Raw genomic sequence first — 24,152 nt, forward strand, 5'->3', positions numbered from 1 at the left:
ACAAACGCATTACCATAACAACTGATAACAACATCAGGGCTAAGGTCAAACTAACCATTGATAAGTCAGAGAGGACAGACCTCGGCGAGTATACCATCATTGCAGTCAATGACTTTGGTTCAGATACAGTTATCGTCAAGGTGATCGTTCTTGGTGAGTAAAAGAAATTAACTTTAATTATTTGGTAATTGTGGCATCCAGTGTGACGATATGATTACAGTGGTAACTAATTACATTAATAACAAGTGGCAACTTATTCTTCCCAGGAGCTTAAGTTAAATGGTCTGTATAAGTTTGGGTAAAACCCTGAAAATAAATGTCAATAAAAACTTACATGATAAGAAGTACAGCAGCTTTGGGGTGTGTAATGCATTTTGAGAATCATTTCACTTTAAGTACTGCGGTTATGGAAAAATATATCACTTTTTATTCCAAAAAATGTATTAGTTACCATATATCAAGACTAAAATCTTATACGAACCCTGCTCCATATATATAAATTTCAAAACTGCAACTATAATTTGGTTATTATAAGACGTGAATTTTTTTTATTACTAACCAGAGTTCACGTTATTTCCCAGTTGAATCTTCCAACTTGAAGTGTAATGTAGAAAAGTTTGATGAAAGACAATGTTTTGTTCTGCAATGACCCGAATCAGATCTGTGTTTTCATTATCTGTTCTTATTTTTTCCCCAAACAGACAAGCCCCAGCCACCGACCAACCTAAGTGTAACCGCCATTACACCTGAGACAATCTCTCTCTCCTGGGGACCTCCAGAAGATGACGGCGGTAGCCCAATCACTCAGTACATCATCGAAAAGAGGGATATGAAACGAAACACGTGGTCTAAAGCGGGCACGACGAAGTCTGATCAGCTGGAGTTCACCGTCACTAAGCTTCTGGAAAAGAATGAGTATCTTTTCAGGGTCAGTGCAGTGAATAAGCACGGACAGAGTGAACCGAGAGAGATGGGGGCTCCTGTTGTTGCCAAGCATCAATTTGGTAAGATTTGTCTTATGTTCCCTTTCTGGATTTATTCCTTATATCTTTTCGAAGTTGATTGTGTTTTGATTATATTTTTATTTGGTTAAATTGTTTTGTTACCCCTTTCTCATAAAAGTGCATTTCATTTGAACTTGTTGAAACATTATTGTTGCCAATGAAGGTATACCATATACCAATCATACTCATAACAAAGCATGAATCTAATGAAATTTCAGTTTACATTATTTTTTTCTTAAAAGACCTCTATCAGCCTTCAACTGACACCAACAAGTATTCATTTATTTCTAAGTTGCAGAATCTTTACTTTATTTTCACTTCATCTCCTCTGACTTTATGAATTATTCTTTCATTCCTTGTTTATTTCTAGTTATAAATAATCTTCTTTCTCCAACTGGAGACTTTTGTCTTATAATAATGAATCCATTCTCATGTTAACTTCCTTAATAACAACTTTGAAAAATATTAGTTTATATTCATTCATCATTCCTGTCATCTTTTATCATATCATTGCTTGTCATCTTCACTCACACTTCCATTTCTAACAGACGTTCCCTACCCTCCCGCCAAGCCCAACATCTCTGATATCGACAGAACCCAAATGACCATCACCTGGTCTCCTCCCGAGTTTGACGGAGGTAGCAAGGTCACTGGTTATGTTCTGGAGAGATTGGAAGTTGGTCGTGATCGCTGGGTCAAAGTTCAGGAAAGCCCGCTGACTGATACATCTTTCACTTGTACTGACTTGATTGAGGGAAAGGAGTACACTTTCCGAGTTAGTGCGGAGAATAAAGCCGGTTTGAGTAAACCGAGTGAGCCATCAGACACTCACATGGCTAAGCCACCATATGGTGAGATCTTGTGTTATCAGGCATGATATCTTTCTACTTAAGTCTGTTTTCTGATTTTTTCCCCTTCAGAAACATCAGTAAAACTGTTATTCATAAATACCCCAGACAGTATCTCTACTCCTATTGGTGGAGAGCGCGTCACGTGGGGGTGTTTAAACCTTTGATAATGACCAACTGGAGCTGTTTATAACAAGCTGGCTTCCGCGTGTCGGGCGCGCAAGATTATCAGGCAGAACGCAATTCATAGCTATAGTAACAGCGCGTAATCTAAGCGTGCGCTTACACACAACCCATGCGCATCGAACAGATTTTTCACAAAGTTTTGGAAAAAAAATATTTAAATTGTTAAAGTGTCTATAACTGTATTTGTTAACGTTTTTAACAAAAGGGCATTTATGAATGGGAATAAGAGAGTAGTGACTCGTTCTTAAACGTCCATTTAAAACCTTGCAGGGTTGTTGCCGTGCGATAAAGGCTTTTGCCTTTGGCTCGGGCCTTTATCACACGGCCGCCAACCCTGCCGGCTTTAAACGTCGTTGAAGAACTCGTCGCTACCCCTTTATTCCCTTATTAATAACGCCTGAAAAGTCTATTCCAGCCTACACCATGTGCATAGTAGGTCAGCCCTTGTACTTGATAAAATCTTCCTACTTTTTTCCAAGGATCAAGTATAAAGCCTCTATTAAACTACACTTGGGGAAATCCTGAACTCTTTGAAAGGGTGGTAGCGATCCAATTACCTTGCAAACGGCTCTTTTCTTTTTTTTTTTTTTAAACAGTTCTGCTTTTTGTTTGTTTTATATTGTGTTTTTAGATGGAGAGGGCAGTTTTGGAAAGCAGACTCTCTAGATCTGAATCTGCTTTTGAAACTCTTAAGAAATATCTGGAAATCTTTGCCTTTAGAACTTTTAACTAAAAAGTTTATATCAAAAAATCTTGTAAATTTTGGCACATTTTCTTCACCTTTAATGTTGGGAAGACACTACATATAGTAGGGTTCGATTTTTATAGCGCAAAATAATTTATGTATAAATAGAGTACCGTATGCCAGATTCTAAATTTTAGTAGTTATATGGAAGGTGAATTGGATTTCGTGGACTTGAACAATTCATTTTAGGTTTTCATGGATTGAGCACCTTTTGAGTCCTGCTCACAGCTTATAACCTTTGTTTATAAATAACATGGTGACCATTTTTAAACTATAAACAGTGAAGGGAATCCTTTCTATTCTTGTTTTAGATGTACCAGGGGCGCCCAGTAAACCCATACCAGAGAATGTGGATGCTACAACTATCTCTATTACATGGAACCCGCCTGAATCTGATGGTGGCTCCCCTGTGACTGGATACATCATTGAAAGATGTGATGTCAGCCGTGGTCGCTGGGTCAGAGCCAATCGAGAAAAAGTGAGGAATTGGTCTTTAAATATAACTACATTTGCAAACAAAGACAACTTTCAAATTGCTCCCCAAAATAATCTTCTTAAAAAAGTACTTGATTTTTATGTTTTTTCAAAAATTAATATTCTTTATCCACGATGCAAATTTAACATCTATTATATAACTATTTTCCCATCAAATCATACTTTTTATTTTTTCTAGTGATTTGAAGTTTCTCTTTGTTCTTGATTATACTTCGAACTTAAGATCTTCAATATCGTATTGCAGTTCTTCAAAATGTCTTATATATTGGGTTGTACCTCATTTTTTGAGATGTTGATCGCGCTGCTAAAACATAGGATTCTAACTGCATCCGGGCAATCTTGGCGGTCTAGTTGGTATGACTCTACTTTAGAATTGCAAAGGTAATGGGTTCGAGTCCCACCTGAGTAATATGCCTGTGATTTTTTTTTCACAGAACTCTGGAAAGTACTGAGTATATATTGCCAACACACATCGGTGTACATGTATATGGGTTGAACCAAAATTAATAAACATTATTTTTGTTTCTTTTTTCTAGGTGACGGAGCTCACTTTCAAAGTCACCGATTTGATTGAAGGAAACAGCTTTCAGTTCAGGGTGTCTGCAGAGAATCTAGCTGGAGTGGGTAACCCCAGTGAACCCTCTGATACAATCGTTGCTAAGCTGCCATTTGGTAAGTACCCTTCATGTTACTTTGCAAGTTCATATCTTTTTCAGTAGATCATAGTGTTGACAAAACATAAACAAACAAACAGTATAACCAGGCTTTTGAGCTATAGTGTTATACTTGTGCTAATCCTGGCCATCACATTACATTTGTTTTGTAAATTTCTTGTGCCTTTATGGTTTGTTTTGCTTTTTATTTAGTTTTTTAGTTTTATATTCATTTTACTTACTTACCTTATGTGATTGTTTAATGGCCAAATAAAGAATAAGGAATAGGAAAACCTCTTCAATAGCCATGGTCTTATGTCTGTTCTGCCTATTTTTGTTTGGAAATGTTTGTTTAAAAAAAAAGAAAAACAGTGCATAAGGTTTACATTTCATTATTTTAAAACTTAATCTTTGTTAAAAGGGGTTATCTAATTTCTTATTATTAATTTTTGTCATGTAATTGCTTTAAAATCTGTTATTTCTTGCGAGTAAAAACCAAGAATACCTCAAATAGAGATTTGAATCAATTTCAGCATTTAGGATTCAGTAAGCAGAGATGCTGGCTATGGTAAAAAAGTACTGTCAGTTTCTACATGTCAATGATTTAAACCCTCTCTCTTTAGATGTTCCTGGACCACCAGAAAGACCTTCCACTAGTGACATAGACAGCACTCGCATCACGGTCACCTGGTCACCACCAAGTGTTGATGGTGGCAGTCCAGTCACTGGCTACATTCTCGAACGCAAGGAGAAGACTTCCACGAAATGGACAAAAGTAAACAAGGAACCTGTATCAGAGACAACACTGAAAGTGAAAGACCTGATTGAAGGCAATGAGTATGAATTCCATGTGGCTGCTGTCAACAAGGCTGGGACAGGCCCATTCAGTGAACCATCTGAGCCAAGGATCACCAAGCCTCCATATGGTAAGTCTACCAAGTATGAGTGGTCTTGTTTTCATAACAAAAATATAGAGAAAGGCACTTTTTGTTATGGTCGTAGATTTTGTGCATGTCGTGGGCAAATTTCAATCTAGAATTTAACCGATTGTTGAGTGACAACTTGCTCAGACAGAGCAGAATTTCATTTGAAAATATTTCTCAGAAAAAATTGTAGAACATCCGTGAAAATTTTGTATTCTGATTAATCCACTAGCCACAAAGTGAAGGTTAAACAAAACAGTTGTATGCAAACATTTTAAAACTAAATTGATCCAAAACATTTAACAATAAACAAATTAACATTTAATCAATTTGTGGAAAAAACACCATTCAAATTGAATTGAGTTTCTCAAAGTGTTAATCAAAATAAGGGGACATTAAATTCACTTCAAAAAATAAAATCAAAGTTGAATTCTCCTATTGATTTTTTGTTTGTACATATTTGTATTGTGTGAAGCTGGAACACTTTTGATTCTCAAAGTTACTCAACATGTTCCGTTCTTGACAAAAAATGTGACTTCCATTTTTTTAAATTTTTTTTGCAGACCTTCCAGGTGCCCCAGAGAAACCTACAGTCAGTGACATTGACAGCAGTAAAATGACTGTCACCTGGACAGAGCCATCTGATGATGGCGGAAGTCCAGTTACTGGCTACATCCTGGAACGTAAAGAGAAAACTGCCACTAGGTGGACAAAGGTCACTAAGCAGCCGATCTCTGAGACAACACTGATAGCGAGAGATCTGGTTGAAGGCAAGGAGTATGAGTTCCATGTGGCCGCAGTCAACAAGGCTGGGACGGGTCCATTTAGTGAGCCATCTGAACCTGCGAAAGCAAAGAGACCATATGGTAAGGTTTTTCAACCTTAAACTCTAGCTAGCACTCAGAGATAAAAACGTGTTATCTTATTTTGTTGAAGCGTGTAAAATTATAGTTGGAATTTTCATGCATTACAATTATATTTTCCTTTCCAGATGTTCCTGGGCCTCCAGATGCCCCAACAGTCAGCGACATTGACAGCACTCTCATGACAGTGACATGGACAACGCCCTCTGTTGATGGCGGTAGTCCAATCACAGGTTATATCCTTGAGCGCAAGGAGAAATCTGCAACCAGGTGGATAAAGGTGACCAAGGAACCCGTTACAGAGATGACACTGATTGTGAAAGATCTTGTTGAAGGCAACGAGTATGAATACCATGTTGCTGCTGTGAACAAAGCTGGAACGGGTCCATTCAGCAAGCCATCTGAACCAACTAAAGCCAAGCCTCCTTATGGTAATTTAATTCATTTAAAAAAATTCTTTTAAAAGGTTTTCTAATTCAAATTGGCTCATTTGGAATGAAGCACCATATACCCACGAGTATTTTTTTCTGAGAAATGTGAGGCTTTGTATGTAATGGCTTCATCTTTTGCCTTTTGTAATTAGATGTACCAGAAGCTCCGGGTAAACCGGAAGTCACATCAGTAGACAGTACACAGATCACTGTTTCCTGGACACCTCCAGAATCTGATGGTGGAAGTCCAATAACTGGCTATATCATTGAGAAGAAAGAAACTTCTTCCACAAGATGGACAAAGGCTGTTAGAGACTCAGTTTCTGACACAACACTTACAGTGAGAGATCTAATTGAAGGCAAAGAGTATGAGTTCCATGTAGCTGCAGTCAACAAGGCCGGGACGGGTCCATTCAGTGAACCATCTGAGCCTAGGATCACCAAACCTCCATATGGTAAGATGAACACCATTTAAACAAGAAAGAATTGAAATTTTTCAAACGCTCTTGTTACTGAACTTTTTGTCAACAATTATTTTCAGATGTTCCCGAAGCCCCAGGCCGGCCTGATGTCATGGCAGTTGATAGCAAACAAATAACCATTTCATGGACACCTCCTGAGTCTGATGGTGGAAGTCCAGTCACTGGCTACATCATTGAAAAGAAAGAGACAACCTCAACAAGATGGGTTAAGGCTGTAAGAGACACAGTTAGTGAGACTGAATTGATCGTGAAAGACCTGATTGAAGGCAAGGAGTATGAGTTCCGTGTGGCTGCAGTCAACAAGGCTGGGACAGGTCCATTCAGTGAACCATCTGAGCCAAGAATCACCAAACCTCCATATGGTAAGTTTATCATTTTTAAAGGCGTCTTCCTCACTTTTTGTTTGTATTTTCAAACCTTATTCTTTCAACGATTTGGTTTATTAAGTTAAGTTAAAACTGGTTATGTTCTTTAATGACTAGATGTACCTGAAGCCCCTGGTAAGCCTGACGTAACAGCTGTTGATAGCAAACAGATCACTCTATCCTGGTCACCTCCTAAGTCTGATGGTGGCAGTCCAATTACTGGCTACATCATTGAAAAGAAAGAGACCACCTCAACGAAATGGGCAAAAGCTTACAGAGACTCGGTTACAGAGACTTCTCTTGTTGTAAAGGATCTGATCGAGGGTAAAGAGTATGTGTTCCATGTGGCTGCAATCAACAAGGCAGGAACAGGTCCATTCAGTGAACCGTCTGAGCCCAAGATCACCAAGCCTCAATTTGGTGAGAATCATATTACATATACATAGTGTTGATCATTTAGCATTTGTGCTAAACCATTTGCTGATTTTGTTGTACTTCTCGCTCTCTTTAACGATCTATTCTTGTTCATTAGATGTTCCAGAGGCACCAAGCAAGCCTGAAGTCACAGCTGTTGACCGCACCCAGATAACCATATCGTGGTCACCTCCAAAATCTGATGGTGGTAGTCCAGTCACTGGCTACATCATTGAGAAGAAAGAAACTTCTTCCACAAGATGGACAAAAGCTGTTAGAGACTCAGTTAGTAAGACTGAACTGACCGTGAAAGATCTGATTGAAGGCAAGGAGTATGAGTTCCGTGTGGCTGCAGTCAACAAGGCTGGGACTGGTCCATTCAGTGAACCATCTGAACCAAGGATCACCAAGCCTCCTTATGGTAACTTATTGAAAAATATTCGTTACAAGGTCTTTTTATTTCATTAATTTAAAGTATTTTAAAACTATGGATCTTTTTGTTGATACTTATGCGTTAGGGAGTGTGTCTCATTTCTCTGTTTGTTCCCCTCTTAGATGTCCCAGAAGCACCCTCCAAGCCTGAGGTCACAGCCGTCGATCGCAAGCAGATTACCATCTCATGGTCACCCCCTGAATCAGACGGTGGAAGTCCAGTCACTGGCTACATCATTGAGAAGAAGGAGACATCTTCTACAAAATGGACAAAGGCTGTTAGAGACTTGGTCACTGAGACTACATTAACTGTGAGAGATCTGATTGAAGGCAAGGAGTATGAGTTCCGTGTAGCTGCTGTTAACAAGGCAGGAACAGGTCCATTCAGTGAACCATCTGAGCCACGAATCACAAAACCACCATATGGTAAATAAATCTCTCATAAATTTAAGTTCTATTTCCACCTGATTTCATTCGTATTGTTGAGTATTAAAATAGTTAAACTTGTGTTCAATTCAGATGTACCAGAAGCCCCTGGCAAGCCTGAAGTCACAGCTGTTGATAGCAAACAGATCACTATAACTTGGACACCTCCCAAGTCTGATGGTGGAAGTCCAATCACTGGCTACATCATTGAAAAGAAAGAGACTTCTTCCACAAGGTGGACAAAAGCTGTAAAAGACTCAGTTACAGAGACTACTTTTACTGTGAAGGATTTGATTGAGGGCAAAGAGTATGTATTCCTTGTTGCTGCTGTCAACAAGGCTGGAACAGGTCCATTCAGTGAACCATCTGAGCCCAAGATAACCAAGCCGCCATATGGTAAGATTCACATCTATGTTTTTGTTGATATTCTGTCCATTTTTTGTGTTCAACATTGGCTGAATTGTGTTAAAATATATTTATTTTTGTTCATTAGATGTGCCAGAGGCACCAAGCAAGCCTGAAGTCACAGCTGTTGATTGCACCAAGATAACCTTCTCTTGGTCACCTCCAAAATCCGACGGTGGCAGTCCGATAACTGGCTACATTATAGAGAAGAAGGAGACTTCTTCCACAAGATGGACAAAGGCTGTTAGAGACTCAGTTTCTGACACAACACTGACAGTAAAAGATCTGATCGAAGGCAAGGAGTATGAGTTCCATGTGGCTGCAGTCAACAAGGCTGGAACAGGTCCATTCAGTGAACCATCTGAGCCAAGAATAACTAAGCCACCTTATGGTAAATATTATCCAAGTGATGATTGTACAAGCCAATTTTCAAATAAGGATTTGTATTGGTTATTTTCAATACCCAAAAGAAGTATTCAAGGCTATTCAATGACACAAAGCAAGTTTGTATTGAATGTGTATTTTTTATTCACTGTCCCTCTAGATGTTCCTGAGGCACCAGGCAAGCCTGAGGTCACAGCAGTTGATAGCAAACAGATAACCATCTCCTGGTCACCTCCCAAATCAGACGGTGGCAGTCCAATCACTGGTTACATCATTGAGAAGAAAGAGACGTCTTCCACAAGATGGACAAAGGCTGTGAGAGACTCAGTTAGTGAAACATCACTGACTGTAAAGGATCTGATCGAGGGCAAGGAGTACGAGTTCCGTGTGGCTGCTGTAAACAAAGCTGGAACGGGTCCATTCAGTGAACCATCTGAGCCTAGGATCACAAAGCCTCCATATGGTGAGTAAATCCTTCAAGTTTTGTAAGTTTTTGATAATTAATTATTACAACTCCTTTGGAAAAAGTGTTCTTTTATGGGGAAGACCTTCTTAGAAACGCTTCTCCATCTTGAATGTTTTCTTTTTCCTCAAAGATGTTCCTGAAGCTCCTGGGAAGCCTGATGTTACAGCTGTTGATAGCAAACAGATCACTCTATCCTGGTCACCTCCTAAGTCTGATGGTGGCAGTCCAATTACTGGCTACATCATTGAGAAGAAAGAGACCACCTCAACGAAATGGGCAAAGGCTTACAGAGACTCGGTTACAGAGACTTCTCTTGTTGTAAAGGATCTGATCAAGGGTAAAGAGTATGTGTTCCATGTGGCTGCAATAAATAAGGCTGGAACAGGTCCATTCAGTGAACCGTCTGAGCCCAAGATCACCAAGCCTCCATATGGTGAGACTCACATCAATGATTTTGTTGATCTTCTTTCATTTTATTGTATACAATTTCATTCCATTGGCAGAATTTGTTGTTCTTGTTGCTCTCTATGACATTTATTTATTCTTGTTCATTAGATGTTCCAGAGGCACCAAGCAAGCCTGAAGTCACAGCTGTTGACCGCACCCAGATAACCATCTCATGGTCACCTCCAAAATCTGATGGTGGCAGTCCAATTACCGGCTACATCATTGAGAAGAAAGAAACTTCTTCCACAAGATGGACAAAGGCTGTAAGAGACTCAGTTACTGATACAACATTGACAGTGAAAGATCTGATTGAAGGCAAGGAATATGAGTTCCGTGTGGCTGCAGTCAACAAAGCTGGAACTGGTCCATTCAGTGAACCATCTGAGCCAAGAATTACTAAACCTCCTTATGGTAAATGTTTTTCCCCAGTGAAGATTTATAAGGAAATTTCCAAATAATTATTAATATAAGTTTTTTTTCAATAACCAAAAGATGTATTCAAGGTTATTTATATAACACAAAGCAAGTTTGTATTTAATGTGTATTTTTTTATTCACTGTCCCTCTAGATGTACCTGAGGCACCAGGCAAGCCTGAAGTCACAGCAGTTGATAGCAAACAGATAACAATTTCCTGGTCGCCTCCCAAATCAGACGGTGGCAGTCCAGTCACTGGCTACATCATTGAGAAGAAGGAAATTTCTTCCACTAGATGGACAAAGGCTGTTAGAGACTCAGTTAGTGAAACATCACTGACTGTAAAGGATCTGATTGAAGGCAAGGAGTATGAGTTCCGTGTGGCTGCAGTCAACAAGGCAGGAACAGGTCCATTCAGTGAACCATCTGAGCCAAGAATCACTAAACCACCATATGGTGAGTAAATCCTTCAAGTTTTGTAAGTTTTTGTAATTAATTATTACAACTCCTTTGGAATAAGTGTTCTTTTATGGGGAAGACCTTCTTAGAAACACTTCTCCATCTTGAATATTTTCTTTTTCCTCAAAGATGTTCCTGAAGCTCCTGGAAAGCCTGATGTCACAGCTGTTGATAGCAAACAGATCACTCTATCCTGGTCACCTCCTAAGTCTGATGGTGGCAGTCCAATTACTGGCTACATCATTGAGAAGAAAGAGACCACCTCAACGAAATGGGCAAAGGCTTACAGAGACTCGGTTACAGAGACTTCTCTTGTTGTAAAGGATCTGATCAAGGGTAAAGAGTATGTGTTCCATGTGGCTGCAATAAATAAGGCTGGAACAGGTCCATTCAGTGAACCGTCTGAGCCCAAGATCACCAAGCCTCCATATGGTGAGACTCACATCAATGATTTTGTTGATCTTCTTTCATTTTATTGTATACAATTTCATTCCATTGGCAGAATTTGTTGTTCTTGTTGCTCTCTATGACATTTATTTATTTTTGTTCATTAGATGTTCCAGAGGCACCAAGCAAGCCTGAAGTCACAGCTGTTGACCGCACCCAGATAACCATCTCATGGTCACCTCCAAAATCTGATGGTGGCAGTCCAATTACCGGCTACATCATTGAGAAGAAAGAAACTTCTTCCACAAGATGGACAAAGGCTGTAAGAGACTCAGTTACTGATACAACATTGACAGTGAAAGATCTGATTGAAGGCAAGGAATATGAGTTCCGTGTGGCTGCAGTCAACAAAGCTGGAACTGGTCCATTCAGTGAACCATCTGAGCCAAGAATTACTAAACCTCCTTATGGTAAATGTTTTTCCCCAGTGAAGATTTATCAGGAAATTTCCAAATAATTATTTATATAAGTTTTTTTTCAATAACCAAAAGATGTATTCAAGGTTATTTATATAACACAAAGCAAGTTTGTATTTAATGTGTATTTTTTTATTCATGTCCCTCTAGATGTACCTGAGGCACCAGGCAAGCCTGAAGTCACAGCAGTTGATAGCAAACAGATAACAATTTCCTGGTCGCCTCCCAAATCAGACGGTGGCAGTCCAGTCACTGGCTACATCATTGAGAAGAAGGAAACTTCTTCCACTAGATGGACAAAGGCTGTTAGAGACTCAGTTAGTGAAACATCACTGACTGTAAAGGATCTGATTGAAGGCAAGGAGTATGAGTTCCGTGTGGCTGCAGTCAACAAGGCAGGAACAGGTCCATTCAGTGAACCATCTGAGCCAAGAATCACTAAACCACCATATGGTGAGTAAATCCTTCAAGTTTTGTAAGTTTTTGTAATTAATTATTACAACTCCTTTGGAATAAATGTTCTTTTATGGGGAAGACCTTCTTAGAAACACTTCTCCAACTTGAATATTTTCTTTTTCCTCAAAGATGTTCCTGAAGCTCCTGGAAAGCCTGATGTCACAGCTGTTGATAGCAAACAGATCACTCTATCCTGGTCACCTCCTAAGTCTGATGGTGGCAGTCCAATTACTGGCTACATCATTGAGAAGAAAGAGACCACCTCAACGAAATGGGCAAAGGCTTACAGAGACTCGGTTACAGAGACTTCTCTTGTTGTAAAGGATCTGATCAAGGGTAAAGAGTATGTGTTCCATGTGGCTGCAATAAATAAGGCTGGAACAGGTCCATTCAGTGAACCGTCTGAGCCCAAGATCACCAAGCCTCCATATGGTGAGACTCACATCAATGATTTTGTTGATCTTCTTTCATTTTATTGTATACAATTTCATTCCATTTGCAGAATTTGTTGTTCTTGTTGCTCTCTATGACATTTATTTATTCTTGTTCATTAGATGTTCCAGAGGCACCAAGCAAGCCTGAAGTCACAGCTGTTGACCGCACCCAGATAACCATCTCATGGTCACCTCCAAAATCTGATGGTGGCAGTCCAATTACCGGCTACATCATTGAGAAGAAAGAAACTTCTTCCACAAGATGGACAAAGGCTGTAAGAGACTCAGTTACTGATACAACATTGACAGTGAAAGATCTGATTGAAGGCAAGGAATATGAGTTCCGTGTGGCTGCAGTCAACAAAGCTGGAACTGGTCCATTCAGTGAACCATCTGAGCCAAGAATTACTAAACCTCTTTATGGTAAATGTTTTTCCCCATTGAAGATTTATAAGGAAATTTCCAAATAATTATTTGTATAAGGTTTTTTTTCAATAACCAAAAGATGTATTCAAGGTTATTTATATAACACAAAGCAAGTTTGTATTTAATGTGTATTTTTTTTATTCACTGTCCCTCTAGATGTACCTGAGGCACCAGGCAAGCCTGAAGTCACAGCAGTTGATAGCAAACAGATAACAATTTCCTGGTCGCCTCCCAAATCAGACGGTGGCAGTCCAGTCACTGGCTACATCATTGAGAAGAAAGAAACTTCTTCCACAAGATGGACAAAGGCTGTTAGAGACTCAGTTAGTGAAACATCACTGACTGTAAAGGATCTGATTGAAGGCAAGGAGTATGAGTTCCGTGTGGCTGCAGTCAACAAGGCAGGAACAGGTCCATTCAGTGAACCATCTGAGCCAAGAATCACTAAACCACCATATGGTGAGCTAATCCTTTAAGTCTTGTATTTTTACAATTGTTGTAACTCCTTTGTAATGAGTGTTCTTTTATGGGGAAAGCCTTTGTAGATACACTTATCCATCTTGAATGTTCTTCTTTTTTCTTAAAGATGTTCCTGAAGCCCCAGGAAAGCCTGATGTGACAGCTGTTGATAGCAAACAGATCACCCTATCATGGTTACCTCCTGAGTCCGATGGTGGCAGTCCAATTACTGGCTACATCGTTGAAAAGAAAGAGACAACCACAACAAGATGGGCAAAGGCTCACAGGGACTCATGCACAGAGACTTCTCTTGTTGTGAAGGATTTGATTGAGGGCAAAGAGTATGTGTTCCATGTGGCTGCAATCAACAAGGCTGGAACAGGTCCATTCAGTGAACCATCTGAGCCAAGAATTGCCAAACCTCCATACGGTAATTGTTACACCTTATTTAATAGTGAATATCTGTTTAAAAGATTCTGATGGTCTTGGTTATTTATTTGTTAATGTGTTTATCTTAAAGCTTCTAAAAATTCAAAGTAAGGAATTTCATATTGTATCATGATTTTAAAAATAATTTTTATCCTTTAACTTCCAGATGTTCCTGAGGCACCAGGCAAACCAGAAGTCACAGCCGTCGATCGAACCCAGATCACTATCTCATGGACTCCACCTAAGTCCGATGGTGGCAGTCCAATTAAAGGCTACCTCATTGAAAAGAAAGAGACTACCTCAACAAGATGGACAAAAGCTGTCAAAGATTCAGTCAGTGAGACTACATTGACTGTGAGAGATCTGATCGAGGGCAGCAAGTATGAGTTCCGTGTAGCTGCTGTAAACAAAGCCGGAACAGGTCCATTCAGTGAACCATCTGAGCCTTCAATAACCAAACCTCCATATGGTGAGTTTAAATATGTTGCATATACATCTTAGAAATTGTTTTGTGGCGATTGACTATAATCATACTAATTGTTTTTAAAGATTTTTTCTAATTATTATACATTTTTTACTTAACTTAAACCAGATGTTCCCAAAGCACCAAGCAAGCCTGAAGTCACAGCTGTTGATAGTAAACAGATAACCATTTCATGGTCTCCCCCTGAGTCGGACGGTGGTAGTCCAGTAACTGGTTACATCATTGAGAAGAAAGAGACGTCTTCCACGAGATGGACAAAGGCAGTGAGAGACTCAGTTGCTGATACAACATTGACAGTGAAAGATCTGATTGAAGGCAAGAAGTATGAGTTCCGTGTGGCTGCAGTCAACAAGGCTGGGACAGGTCCATTCAGTGAACCATCTGAGCCTAGAATTACCAAACCTCCTTATGGTAAGTCCTTATGTGTAGTAACATCCTCTTTTCCTACCTGTAACATTCAATTATTACAGTCTTTTAATCATATGTTTAAACTTCAAGTTCAGTCACATTTCAACATCTTTTTGTAATTTCTAGATGTGCCTAACGCTCCTGGCAAGCCTGAAGTAACAGCTGTTGACAGAACCCAGATCACCATATCATGGTCAGCCCCAGAATCAGATGGAGGCAGTCCAATAAAGGGCTACATCATTGAGAAGAAAGAGACTACCTCAACAAGATGGGCAAAGGCTCACAGGGACTCGGTCACAGAGACTTCTCTTGTCGTCAACGATTTAATTGAAGGCAAAGAGTATGTGTTCCATGTGGCTGCAATCAACAAGGCTGGAACAGGTCCATTCGGTGAACCATCTGAACCTAGAGTCACCAAACCACCATATGGTTAGTGTTTTTTAAAGGTTTTTTTTTCACTTTTGCTATTTTGTTTGTATTATCTAATCAATTCTTCTCAAATGTTTTAATTTGAAAGACAATTTACACAAATTTTCTGTTTTGGCTTCCACTCTCAGATGTTCCTGGTGCCCCAGGTAAGCCTGATATCACAGGTGTCGACAGAACTCAAATTACAATCTCCTGGTCACCACCTGAATCTGATGGTGGAAATCCAGTATCAGGCTATGTTATTGAAAAGAAGGAAACCTCTTCAACGAGATGGACAAAGGCTATAAAAGATTCAGTCACTGAGACAACACTGACTGTGAGAGATCTGATTGAAGGCAAGGAGTATGAGTTCCGTGTGGCGGCAGTCAACAAGGCTGGGACTGGTCCATTCAGTGAACCATCTGAGCCAAAGATCACCAAACCTCCTTATGGTGAGTGTCTCTTTTTCACAAAATCAAAATGTCGTATCAGCAATATGCAATTATCTTTCGTATTCATTAACTTGAAGATCATTAATAGTCTTTGTGAAAAGAGTTACCCACCCCCCCCCCCACACACAAAAATAATAAAAAAAATAGTAGTGTGTTGATGCACTCAAAATCACTCCTGTTTCCCTGTTTCGCTGGTCAACACCACTGCCTACAATGTATGAATTACCCCAGACACTTTCTACTACCCAAATTGACAATGCAACTACTCTGATTTTGGTCATGACCAATTTAACAAAAATTTATTTGATATTTAAGACATACCTGAAGCGCCAAGCAAGCCTGAAGTCACAGCTGTTGACAGAACCCAGATTACCATCTCGTGGTCACCTCCAAAATCTGATGGTGGTAGTCCAGTCACTGGCTACATCATTGAAAGAAAAGAGACGTCTTCCACAAGATGGACAAAGGCTGTTAGAGACACAGTTAGTGAGACTGAACTGACCGTGAAAGACCTGATTGAAGGCAAGGAGTATGAGTTCCGTGTGGCTGCAGTCAACAAGGCTGGAAATAGTCCATTCAGTGAACCATCCGAGCCAAGGATTACTAAACCACCTTATGGTGAGTTCAAACTGTTTACCTTTGTGAAAAACTTTGTTTTTCATCCCCTTTAAAGTGTTTAAAGTTAATTGGAATGAATCTTCTTTTAGTACTACTTCTTTAAGCACACTGGTGTCACCTATTATAGGTGTCAAAATGTGCACAAAGGAATTGACCTCCAAAAAGGATGGAATTGATAGAGGGGCACTTTGCGTTGTTGACTTTTTTGACTGCAAGGGGTCACTAAACAAGACTTAGATTTTGCATACTTAAGTAACATCAGGCCAAAGAAGAGTTTCTACGTTTCAAATAGAGATGAGAAAGTCCAGACTTTAATCGGAATTCAGAGTTGACTCCTTAAATAGATTAAAATTTTGATCATAGTTTTAGACCTTCTGTCATCATTACTCTTTTCCCTAAATGAGTATATTTCTTATTTATAATTGTGTTAGACTAAACGTTCTTGATATTTAATGAAAATTTGTTAAAAAATTTCTTACAGATGTACCTGGGTCACCCAGTAAGCCAGAGATCATTGAAATTGACAGTACATCAATGACGCTAACCTGGTCAGCTCCATCATCAGACGGTGGCAGTCCCATCACAGGATACGTCATTGAGAAGAAAGATCGCTTCAGCTCCAGGTGGTTGAAGGTGAAGGAGACCTCAATCACTGAGACTGTGTACACAGTTGTTGACCTCAAGGAGGGAACAGAGTATGAGTTCAGAGTGTCTGCCGAGAACAAGGCTGGTGTTGGCAAGCCAAGTCCAGCCTCGGATAAGGCAGTTGCTAAACCACCATATGGTAAGTAAGATCGGGAGATTGAGCTGCAAGAGGGGGGTTGCTATGGGGGCTTGAGAATGAATAATTAATCTATTTTTGCATGCTTATGTGTGGAAAATATTAGGGTTATTTAGATACAACAAAGTTTAATATTTTGTTTTTGAGAAATACAAGTTAAAAATAACAAGTCCTATATACAATTCCAATGTGAAATGCTTATAGATTTCCTCTATTTCTTCAAGACTCCAGATAATTCTTCAAGACTCCAGAAGCAATTAGTGTAACATTGCTCCTTACATTTGAGTTCGGCAAAACTAAATTGTTCATTACATCATATACGATCAAATAACTTTGACCAATACCGTCAATGGTTACTTTTTTTTTACTGTAAAGAACAGGTAAATAAAATTACTTTACTATATTCTCCAACAGATGCTCCTGGCGCACCAGGTATCCCTGAGATATCAGACATTGACAGCACCCACATGACACTGACATGGACCGCACCAACAGACAATGGCGGAGCAGACATACTTGGCTACGTTGTTGAAAAATGTGAAGCAGACCGAAAACGTTGGGTCAAAGCCCACAAGGAAGATTTGATCACTGAAATGAGTTTCACCGTGCCCGACCTTGTGGAAGGAACCAGCTACATGTTCCGTGTAAGCGCTGAGAATATCGCTGGTGTGGGCGAGTCAAGTGAGGCTGCTGGGCCTCAGAAGGCAAAACCACCATATGGTAAGTATTAATGGCAATGGTGGTTCTTGTTGGGAGTTTACCACTCATCTTTTCTATATTGCCAACTAGTGACAACTTATAATGTATAATGCCACTCATGTACTTGGATTGAACATGATCAATATAAGCCAGGGAGTCATTGTCTCTTTCTTTTGAGTCTAAGTCGTTATGAACCCCATAGCATTTCTTACTGTCATTTCAAATAAACTGTATTGATTTAAAGTTGGTTGAAGTACTTTCTTGATGTGAAAACAATGTCAATTTTTTTCATTTTTAGAAACGCTACTACTAGGTTTTTGTTTTGTGTGGGTACTTAGTAGGATGCTTGGAAGAGATTTCACACACTTGTCATTATTAATAAATGATTTAAATTTTGATTTAAAATTCCAGATGTTCCCGAAGCTCCAAATAGCCCCGATGTTTCAAACATTGATAACACAACCATCAAGGTTACATGGAGCCCACCAGAGAATGACGGAGGAGCTGAGATCACTGGCTACATCGTAGAGAGAAGAGATGTCGGCAGAGACAGATGGGTAAAAGCACACAAGAAACCCCTGATGGATACCATCTTTACAGCTACTGATTTGATCGAAGGGAAAGAGTATGAGTTCAGAGTCAGCGCTGAGAACAAAGCTGGCGTTGGGGAACCCAGTGCACCGTCTGTTGTTATAAAGGCAAAGTTACCCTTTGGTAAGAATGCAGCTGGTTTTTTTTTAATATCATAGACCATGAAACCTGTAACATTACATGTTTGTCAAAAGGTCACAGAGCCTTGGCTTCCAGTAGGCATGTTTTGTGTACAGGTCAATGGAAAAAACACACAAAATGACACCATACTGTACATGAAATTACACCATACAATTTTTTATAACAATTCATATTATTCATAAATTTGCCTCTCTTTTCAATATAAAGATGAACCAGATAGCCCAAGCATCCCTACAATCTCCGATGTGACTGAATCATCCATGAAACTAACCTGGACGGCACCAAAATCCGACGGCGGGGATGATGTCACTGATTACATCATCGAGAAGAAAGATCGATTCAGTCCCCGTTGGACCAAGGTGACCCAGGTGTCTGCTTCAGAGACCTGTTGTGATTTGGACGGATTGAAAGAAGGGAACGAGTATCAATTCAGAGTGATTGGTGTCAATAAGGCAGGGCCAGGAACGCCAAGTGATTCCTCTAGACCAACAGTTGCTAAGTCGCCCTTCGGTAAGTACTTATGTAAAAACTTTTCATCCAAATAACTTTTGGCACTCCAAAAGGAGTCATTACAGGGAGTTGGAATAGGAACCTGTGTATGAGAACCAAAACATTGTTTTTGTAAATGAATGAAGTACAGCTGAACATGAACCACATCTGTCTCCCTCCTATAAGAGTTTAGTGTTTACATTAGTGTAAACCTTTGTTTATAATTTATTGTTTTCTGTTTAATGTTCCCCTTTTTATTTTTGTTCTATTCTGTGAATTCAATGTGATTTTGCCTTTGGCAGTCAAACTTGATGTTTTGAATAGACTAAAAAATAATAAGAATAAATAATCCCTGTTTTTGGATATCTATGAGACTTGTAATTTTAGTAATACATGTAATACTTTAAACAACCAGAGGACAGACTCTTAAAAAAAAAATGTATGGTATACCATGTCCTCTTGTCTTAACTGAACCCACTACTGAACAAATATGAAGATCATTAAAATAATCTTGCATTACAAATTAATTCCATATTGATGAAGTTGATAAGAAAGAATTATTCTTAATATAATAGATGTTATAGAGGTTATAACTTTGACGCTATTAAATTATCTTTCAAACGCCATCTCAGCAAATTGAATTTCTACCTTTTCAAATTTGGCTTAATTTTTCTTACAATAAATTTTGTTTAGCTTTTTTATAAAAAATTGTATCACTAACTCTTTATCAGATGTTCCCGGTTCTCCAAGCGCTCCTACTGTATCTGACACAACAGCCAGCTCCATGACCCTGTCCTGGTCTCCTCCCAAGTCAGATGGTGGCACTCCTATCACAGGCTACACCATCGAACGCAAGGACAAATTCAGCTCACGCTGGACCAAAGTCACCAAAGAGCCTGTTACAGAGACTACCTTTAAAGTGTCCAATTTGAAAGAAGGCGAGGACTACCAGTTTAGAGTTACTGCTGAGAATATACGGGGAACGGGTCAGCCAGGCGATGCTTGCTCCTTTGTGACTGCTAAGCATCCTTATGGTAAGTCGTCTAAATAATGTCCGTGGATCAGTTGGTAGATCCATAGCACGTTTCTGGTGGTAAAATCCAGCTTGAGTAATTTTGTCTTTACTCAACCAAACCTTAAATAATCTATGAAAGATAAAGTACAACTTTGGTAATATTTGAAGAAAAAAAACATTCATTTCATTCGGATAGCTCACTTATTAAGTCCGAGTCATCAATCTACCAATCCTTTAGTGAATTGTTTCCATTTTAAGAATGTCAAAATCAAGAAGCTAAAATGTGAAGACACACATAAACCACCCTTGCTGTTCAGATTGCTCTAATCTAACTAGCTCAATGTGAACATGCACAAAATTCCTCTTGAATCTTTAAGTGTTTTTTTTATTTTTTTTACCATAAAACTTGACCAACAACGTTAACATATTTTCTCAGTTAAGAGGAACTGACATTCAAAACAGTAACACAATTTGCCCAATCCCCTCCACAAACAAAATAAATCATGTTATTTTTTACATTTGAATAAACCACCCATCATACTTGATGTCTGTCATTAGATGTGCCTGAAAGACCATCAGCGCCCACAGTCACAGATGTCGATGTTAGTCACATGACAGTCACATGGTCACCCCCAGAATCTGACGGCGGCAGCCCAATCACAGGTTACATTCTTGAGATGAGAGACACCAGCTCAACTCGCTGGGTCAAGGTTTCCAGAGAAAGCATCACAGAAACCACCTTCAAGGTGAAGGACCTGAACGAAGGAACTCAGTACGAGTTTAGAGTCACCGCCGAGAACAAGGCTGGACTTGGGAAGCCAAGTGATGTCTCCAAAGCATGGGTCGCCAAATCTAAATATGGTGAGCAGACTAGAAAGAAAGAAACTTTGTTTTTAGTTTATTTAAATGTTTCTGAAAGTGTTTCAAAAGTCTGAGCTAAAACTTTCTTCAAGCGTTTTTGTACCAATCTGATAGAAGTCAATCCATTGAATTAGTGTTTTTCTTAATGCAGCTTTTCAAATTTGAAAACATTTTAAATTTGCATTATTGTAAAGGAGCCAACGTTGGTTAAAAAACTTGTTTTCTTCTGTTTTAAGATGGCACAGGAGGCCCAGAGATTGCAGCCGTTTTTTTGTATTGTTTTGGATAAAGAACTTTCTCATTTGTTTTATTATAAAGGAGCCAATATTCTTAACAAATCTTGTTTTCTTCTGTTTTAAGATGTCCCAGGAGCCCCAGAGCAGCCCACCATCTCTGACATCACAGCTGATTCTATGACCATATCCTGGTCTTCTCCGGAGTCGGATGGTGGTAGTCCTGTTACAGGTTACATTCTAGAGAAACGAGATGTCACAAGTAAACGCTGGGTCAAGACATCATCAGATGCCATCACTGAATTGACCTTCAGGGTCACTGGTTTGACCAGAGGGTCAAAGTATGAGTTCAGGGTCAGCGCTCAGAACAAGGCAGGGACAGGGAAACCAAGTACACCTACAGATGCTACTGAAGCTAAACCCCCATATGGTAATTAAGTTTTGCACCTTTTTTCCAAACAAATGCATATTCACATATAAGACAAACCGAGTATAAAATAAAGAACACCATTCCTCATTAAATATACGTTTTACAAAAGGGCATCATTCTTGTCAAATATAATTTTGTTTCCATCCTTTGATATAACTTAAAAGTTTTTTTTTTAACTAAACTTCATTTTTATCTTAATTTTTGTTTTGAAATTTTGCAATTTCAAAACGAAAATTAAGATAAAAATTAAGAAGGATGATAAATAATTGTACAATTAGATCAAAGGATGCAATTTATATCAAAACATTGTAGTGCCTATCATCATTGTGTTTGTGATAACAATGTACCAACAAAAATTCAATTTTCGAAACTTCTGTAGATGTTCCAGATGCACCAGGAAAACCAGAACCAACAAACATCTCAGGGACCTCTATCCTCCTCCAATGGACTCCTCCTCGATCAGATGGAGGCAGTGCCATCATCTCTTATGTCATTGAACAACGCGAGAGCTTTGCACGAACCTGGACAAGGGTCCTGGAAACCAAGATGGTAGAGGTTGAGAGCACTGTCACCGGTTTGAAGACAGGATCAGAGTATCAGTTCAGAGTCAGTGCTGAGAATTTGGCTGGCATTGGAAAACCATCGGAACCATCGATGCCTCTTACTGCCAAAGTGCCTTATGGTAAAACATGATTTGTAGTTTTGAAATTGAAATCCATTGAACCTGGGTTTGTTCTGACCTCAAGTGGATATATGAATGTGCTGTATTGCTTCTCTTTAATCTTTAAGCTTCAAGCGTTCACACGCTAGAACCTGAGATTTTGCACCTGTAATTATAAACATACAACTCAATTGTATTTATTTTGTTTTATTTGAACAGATGTTCCAGCACCACCTGAGGAAGTCAAACTTACTCAGCTTTCACCAACATCCATTGAGCTTACCTGGAGTGTACCATTTTCTGATGGTGGCTCGCCAATCATTGGCTATAATGTAAACCAAAAGGATGCCTTCTCACCCCGGTGGAACCAAATCACTTCTGAGCCCATCCAAGAGTTATCCTACAAAGTCAAGTCTCTCAAGGAAGGCGCCGAGCCTTCATTCCACATAACTGCTGTCAACAAGGCAGGCCCAAGCAAACCAAGCCAGACAGTGGCTCTGAAAATCCAACCACCAGGAGCGCCAGATGCTCCACTGGTGGAGAAGATCGACGATAAGGCTGCCTTTGTGACTTGGTCACCACCTGAAAGCACTGGTGGCAGTCCAATAATGGGATACATCTTGGAGAAGAGAGACACAGCAAAGGACCGTTGGGTGAAGGTGACTAGAGGAACCATCAAGGAGATGTCGTTCGATGTCAAGGATCTCACTAAGGATGTGGAGTATGAGTTCCGTGTTTCTGCTGAGAACAAAGCTGGTATTGGAGAACCGAGTCAGCCATCGAAGAGGGTTGTTGCTAAACTTCCTTATGGTCAGACATACATCTCTTCTTTTTCATTATGTCACTCAAAGTTAATGTTCATTTATTTGCTATCCTGTAAAGTTACAAATATTCACAATACCACTTACTTCATTTTCTTACAAAAAGCCCAGACAAGTTAACATTGCTGTTTATTTTTTGTTCAATCTTTCATATATTTTTCCATTTTCTTAACATTTCTTTTACTTGTTATATAACAGATGTACCTGATGCACCTAACAAGCCTAAAATAACTTCCGTTGACAAAACTGAAATGACACTATCTTGGTCTGCTCCTGACTTTGATGGAGGATCTCCAATAACAAACTACGTCTTGGAGAAGAAGGAACCATTCTCTTCTCGATGGTCAGAGGTCACCAAAACCTCCTCCTTGGAATACAAAGTAACCGGGTTGAAGGAGGGATCAGAGTATCAGTTTAGAGTCAGCGCTGAGAACAAAGCTGGTGTTGGAAAACCAAGTGAGCCAAGTGAATCTAAAGTAGCCAAGCTGCCGTATGGTAAGTCTACAGATACATGTTATTATAATATAGCATGTGAAATTTCTCAAGCTGTCCCAATTTCATAAAGTATATCATCATACAAACTTGGCACAGAAAAATCTTGCTCAGCAGAAACCAGCCAAAATTCCATGAAGTTGACATTGTTGCAACTGGTGCGAAGCTCATTTTATGCTTAGCAAACAAAGTTAGCTAAGCAGTGTTTTCTGATTTATGAAATTTGACCCAGGTCACTGCAATTGATTCATATCAACTGCAATTGTTTCTCATCAACAGAGTTTTTAAAAATGGTAAGGCTTATAGAAACTCAGGTTTATATTATAAGTTATCACACAAGCGCGAGTGGAATACGGAAAAATATAGCGCTTCTGCGTCCCATATCCAACGAGGCCAAAGGCCGAGTTGGATATGGGACGCAGACGCGCTATATTTTCCGTATTTCCACGAGCGCGCGTGTGATAACGTACTTATCTTCAAGCAAACTTGGCGTGTGACATAGAACACACAAGACGCATGGTAGTGATATTAGCCGTGCAATATAGGTTTTTATCACCACTCCATTCTGCCAATCTGATTGGAGGATTAGCGCGTACTTGAAGATAAAGTTTATTATAACTATTCAACATGGAGTATGTCTGAATCTTCAAATTGAAGA

The 24,152-nt window shown here is 39.4% G+C and overlaps 2 protein-coding genes across 2 annotated transcripts in view; both read left to right on the forward strand.

The window, feature by feature from the left end:
* Positions 1-65: 65 nt before the first annotated feature.
* Positions 66-15,062, forward strand: LOC139939574 (twitchin-like; the record flags this gene model as incomplete). Its single annotated transcript, XM_071935573.1, has 29 exons — positions 66-153; positions 702-1,004; positions 1,553-1,855; positions 3,095-3,261; positions 3,815-3,950; positions 4,555-4,857; positions 5,418-5,720; positions 5,846-6,148; positions 6,301-6,603; positions 6,690-6,992; positions 7,113-7,415; positions 7,528-7,830; positions 7,965-8,267; positions 8,361-8,663; positions 8,761-9,063; positions 9,217-9,519; positions 9,653-9,955; positions 10,078-10,380; positions 10,538-10,840; positions 10,973-11,275; positions 11,398-11,700; positions 11,857-12,159; positions 12,292-12,594; positions 12,717-13,019; positions 13,179-13,481; positions 13,609-13,911; positions 14,077-14,379; positions 14,503-14,805; positions 14,929-15,062. Coding segments are annotated over 29 exons (8,100 nt in total), but the record flags the coding sequence as incomplete, so codon positions are not given.
* A 628-nt stretch (positions 15,063-15,690) lies between these two features.
* The window catches only part of LOC139939576 (twitchin-like), a 31,924-nt gene continuing 23,462 nt past the window's right edge, over positions 15,691-24,152 (forward strand). Inside the window, exons 1-12 of the mRNA XM_071935577.1 lie at positions 15,691-15,721; positions 15,978-16,280; positions 16,762-17,064; positions 17,476-17,781; positions 18,172-18,474; positions 18,700-19,002; positions 19,713-20,015; positions 20,555-20,857; positions 21,218-21,520; positions 21,900-22,202; positions 22,401-22,991; positions 23,201-23,497. Coding sequence (XP_071791678.1) covers positions 15,691-15,721; positions 15,978-16,280; positions 16,762-17,064; positions 17,476-17,781; positions 18,172-18,474; positions 18,700-19,002; positions 19,713-20,015; positions 20,555-20,857; positions 21,218-21,520; positions 21,900-22,202; positions 22,401-22,991; positions 23,201-23,497 — 3,649 coding nt within the window. The remainder of the gene's footprint in view (positions 15,722-15,977; positions 16,281-16,761; positions 17,065-17,475; positions 17,782-18,171; positions 18,475-18,699; positions 19,003-19,712; positions 20,016-20,554; positions 20,858-21,217; positions 21,521-21,899; positions 22,203-22,400; positions 22,992-23,200; positions 23,498-24,152) is intronic.

Source organism: Asterias amurensis, chromosome 7 (assembly GCF_032118995.1).
Source record: "Asterias amurensis chromosome 7, ASM3211899v1".
Taxonomy (NCBI): Eukaryota; Metazoa; Echinodermata; class Asteroidea; order Forcipulatida; family Asteriidae; genus Asterias; species Asterias amurensis.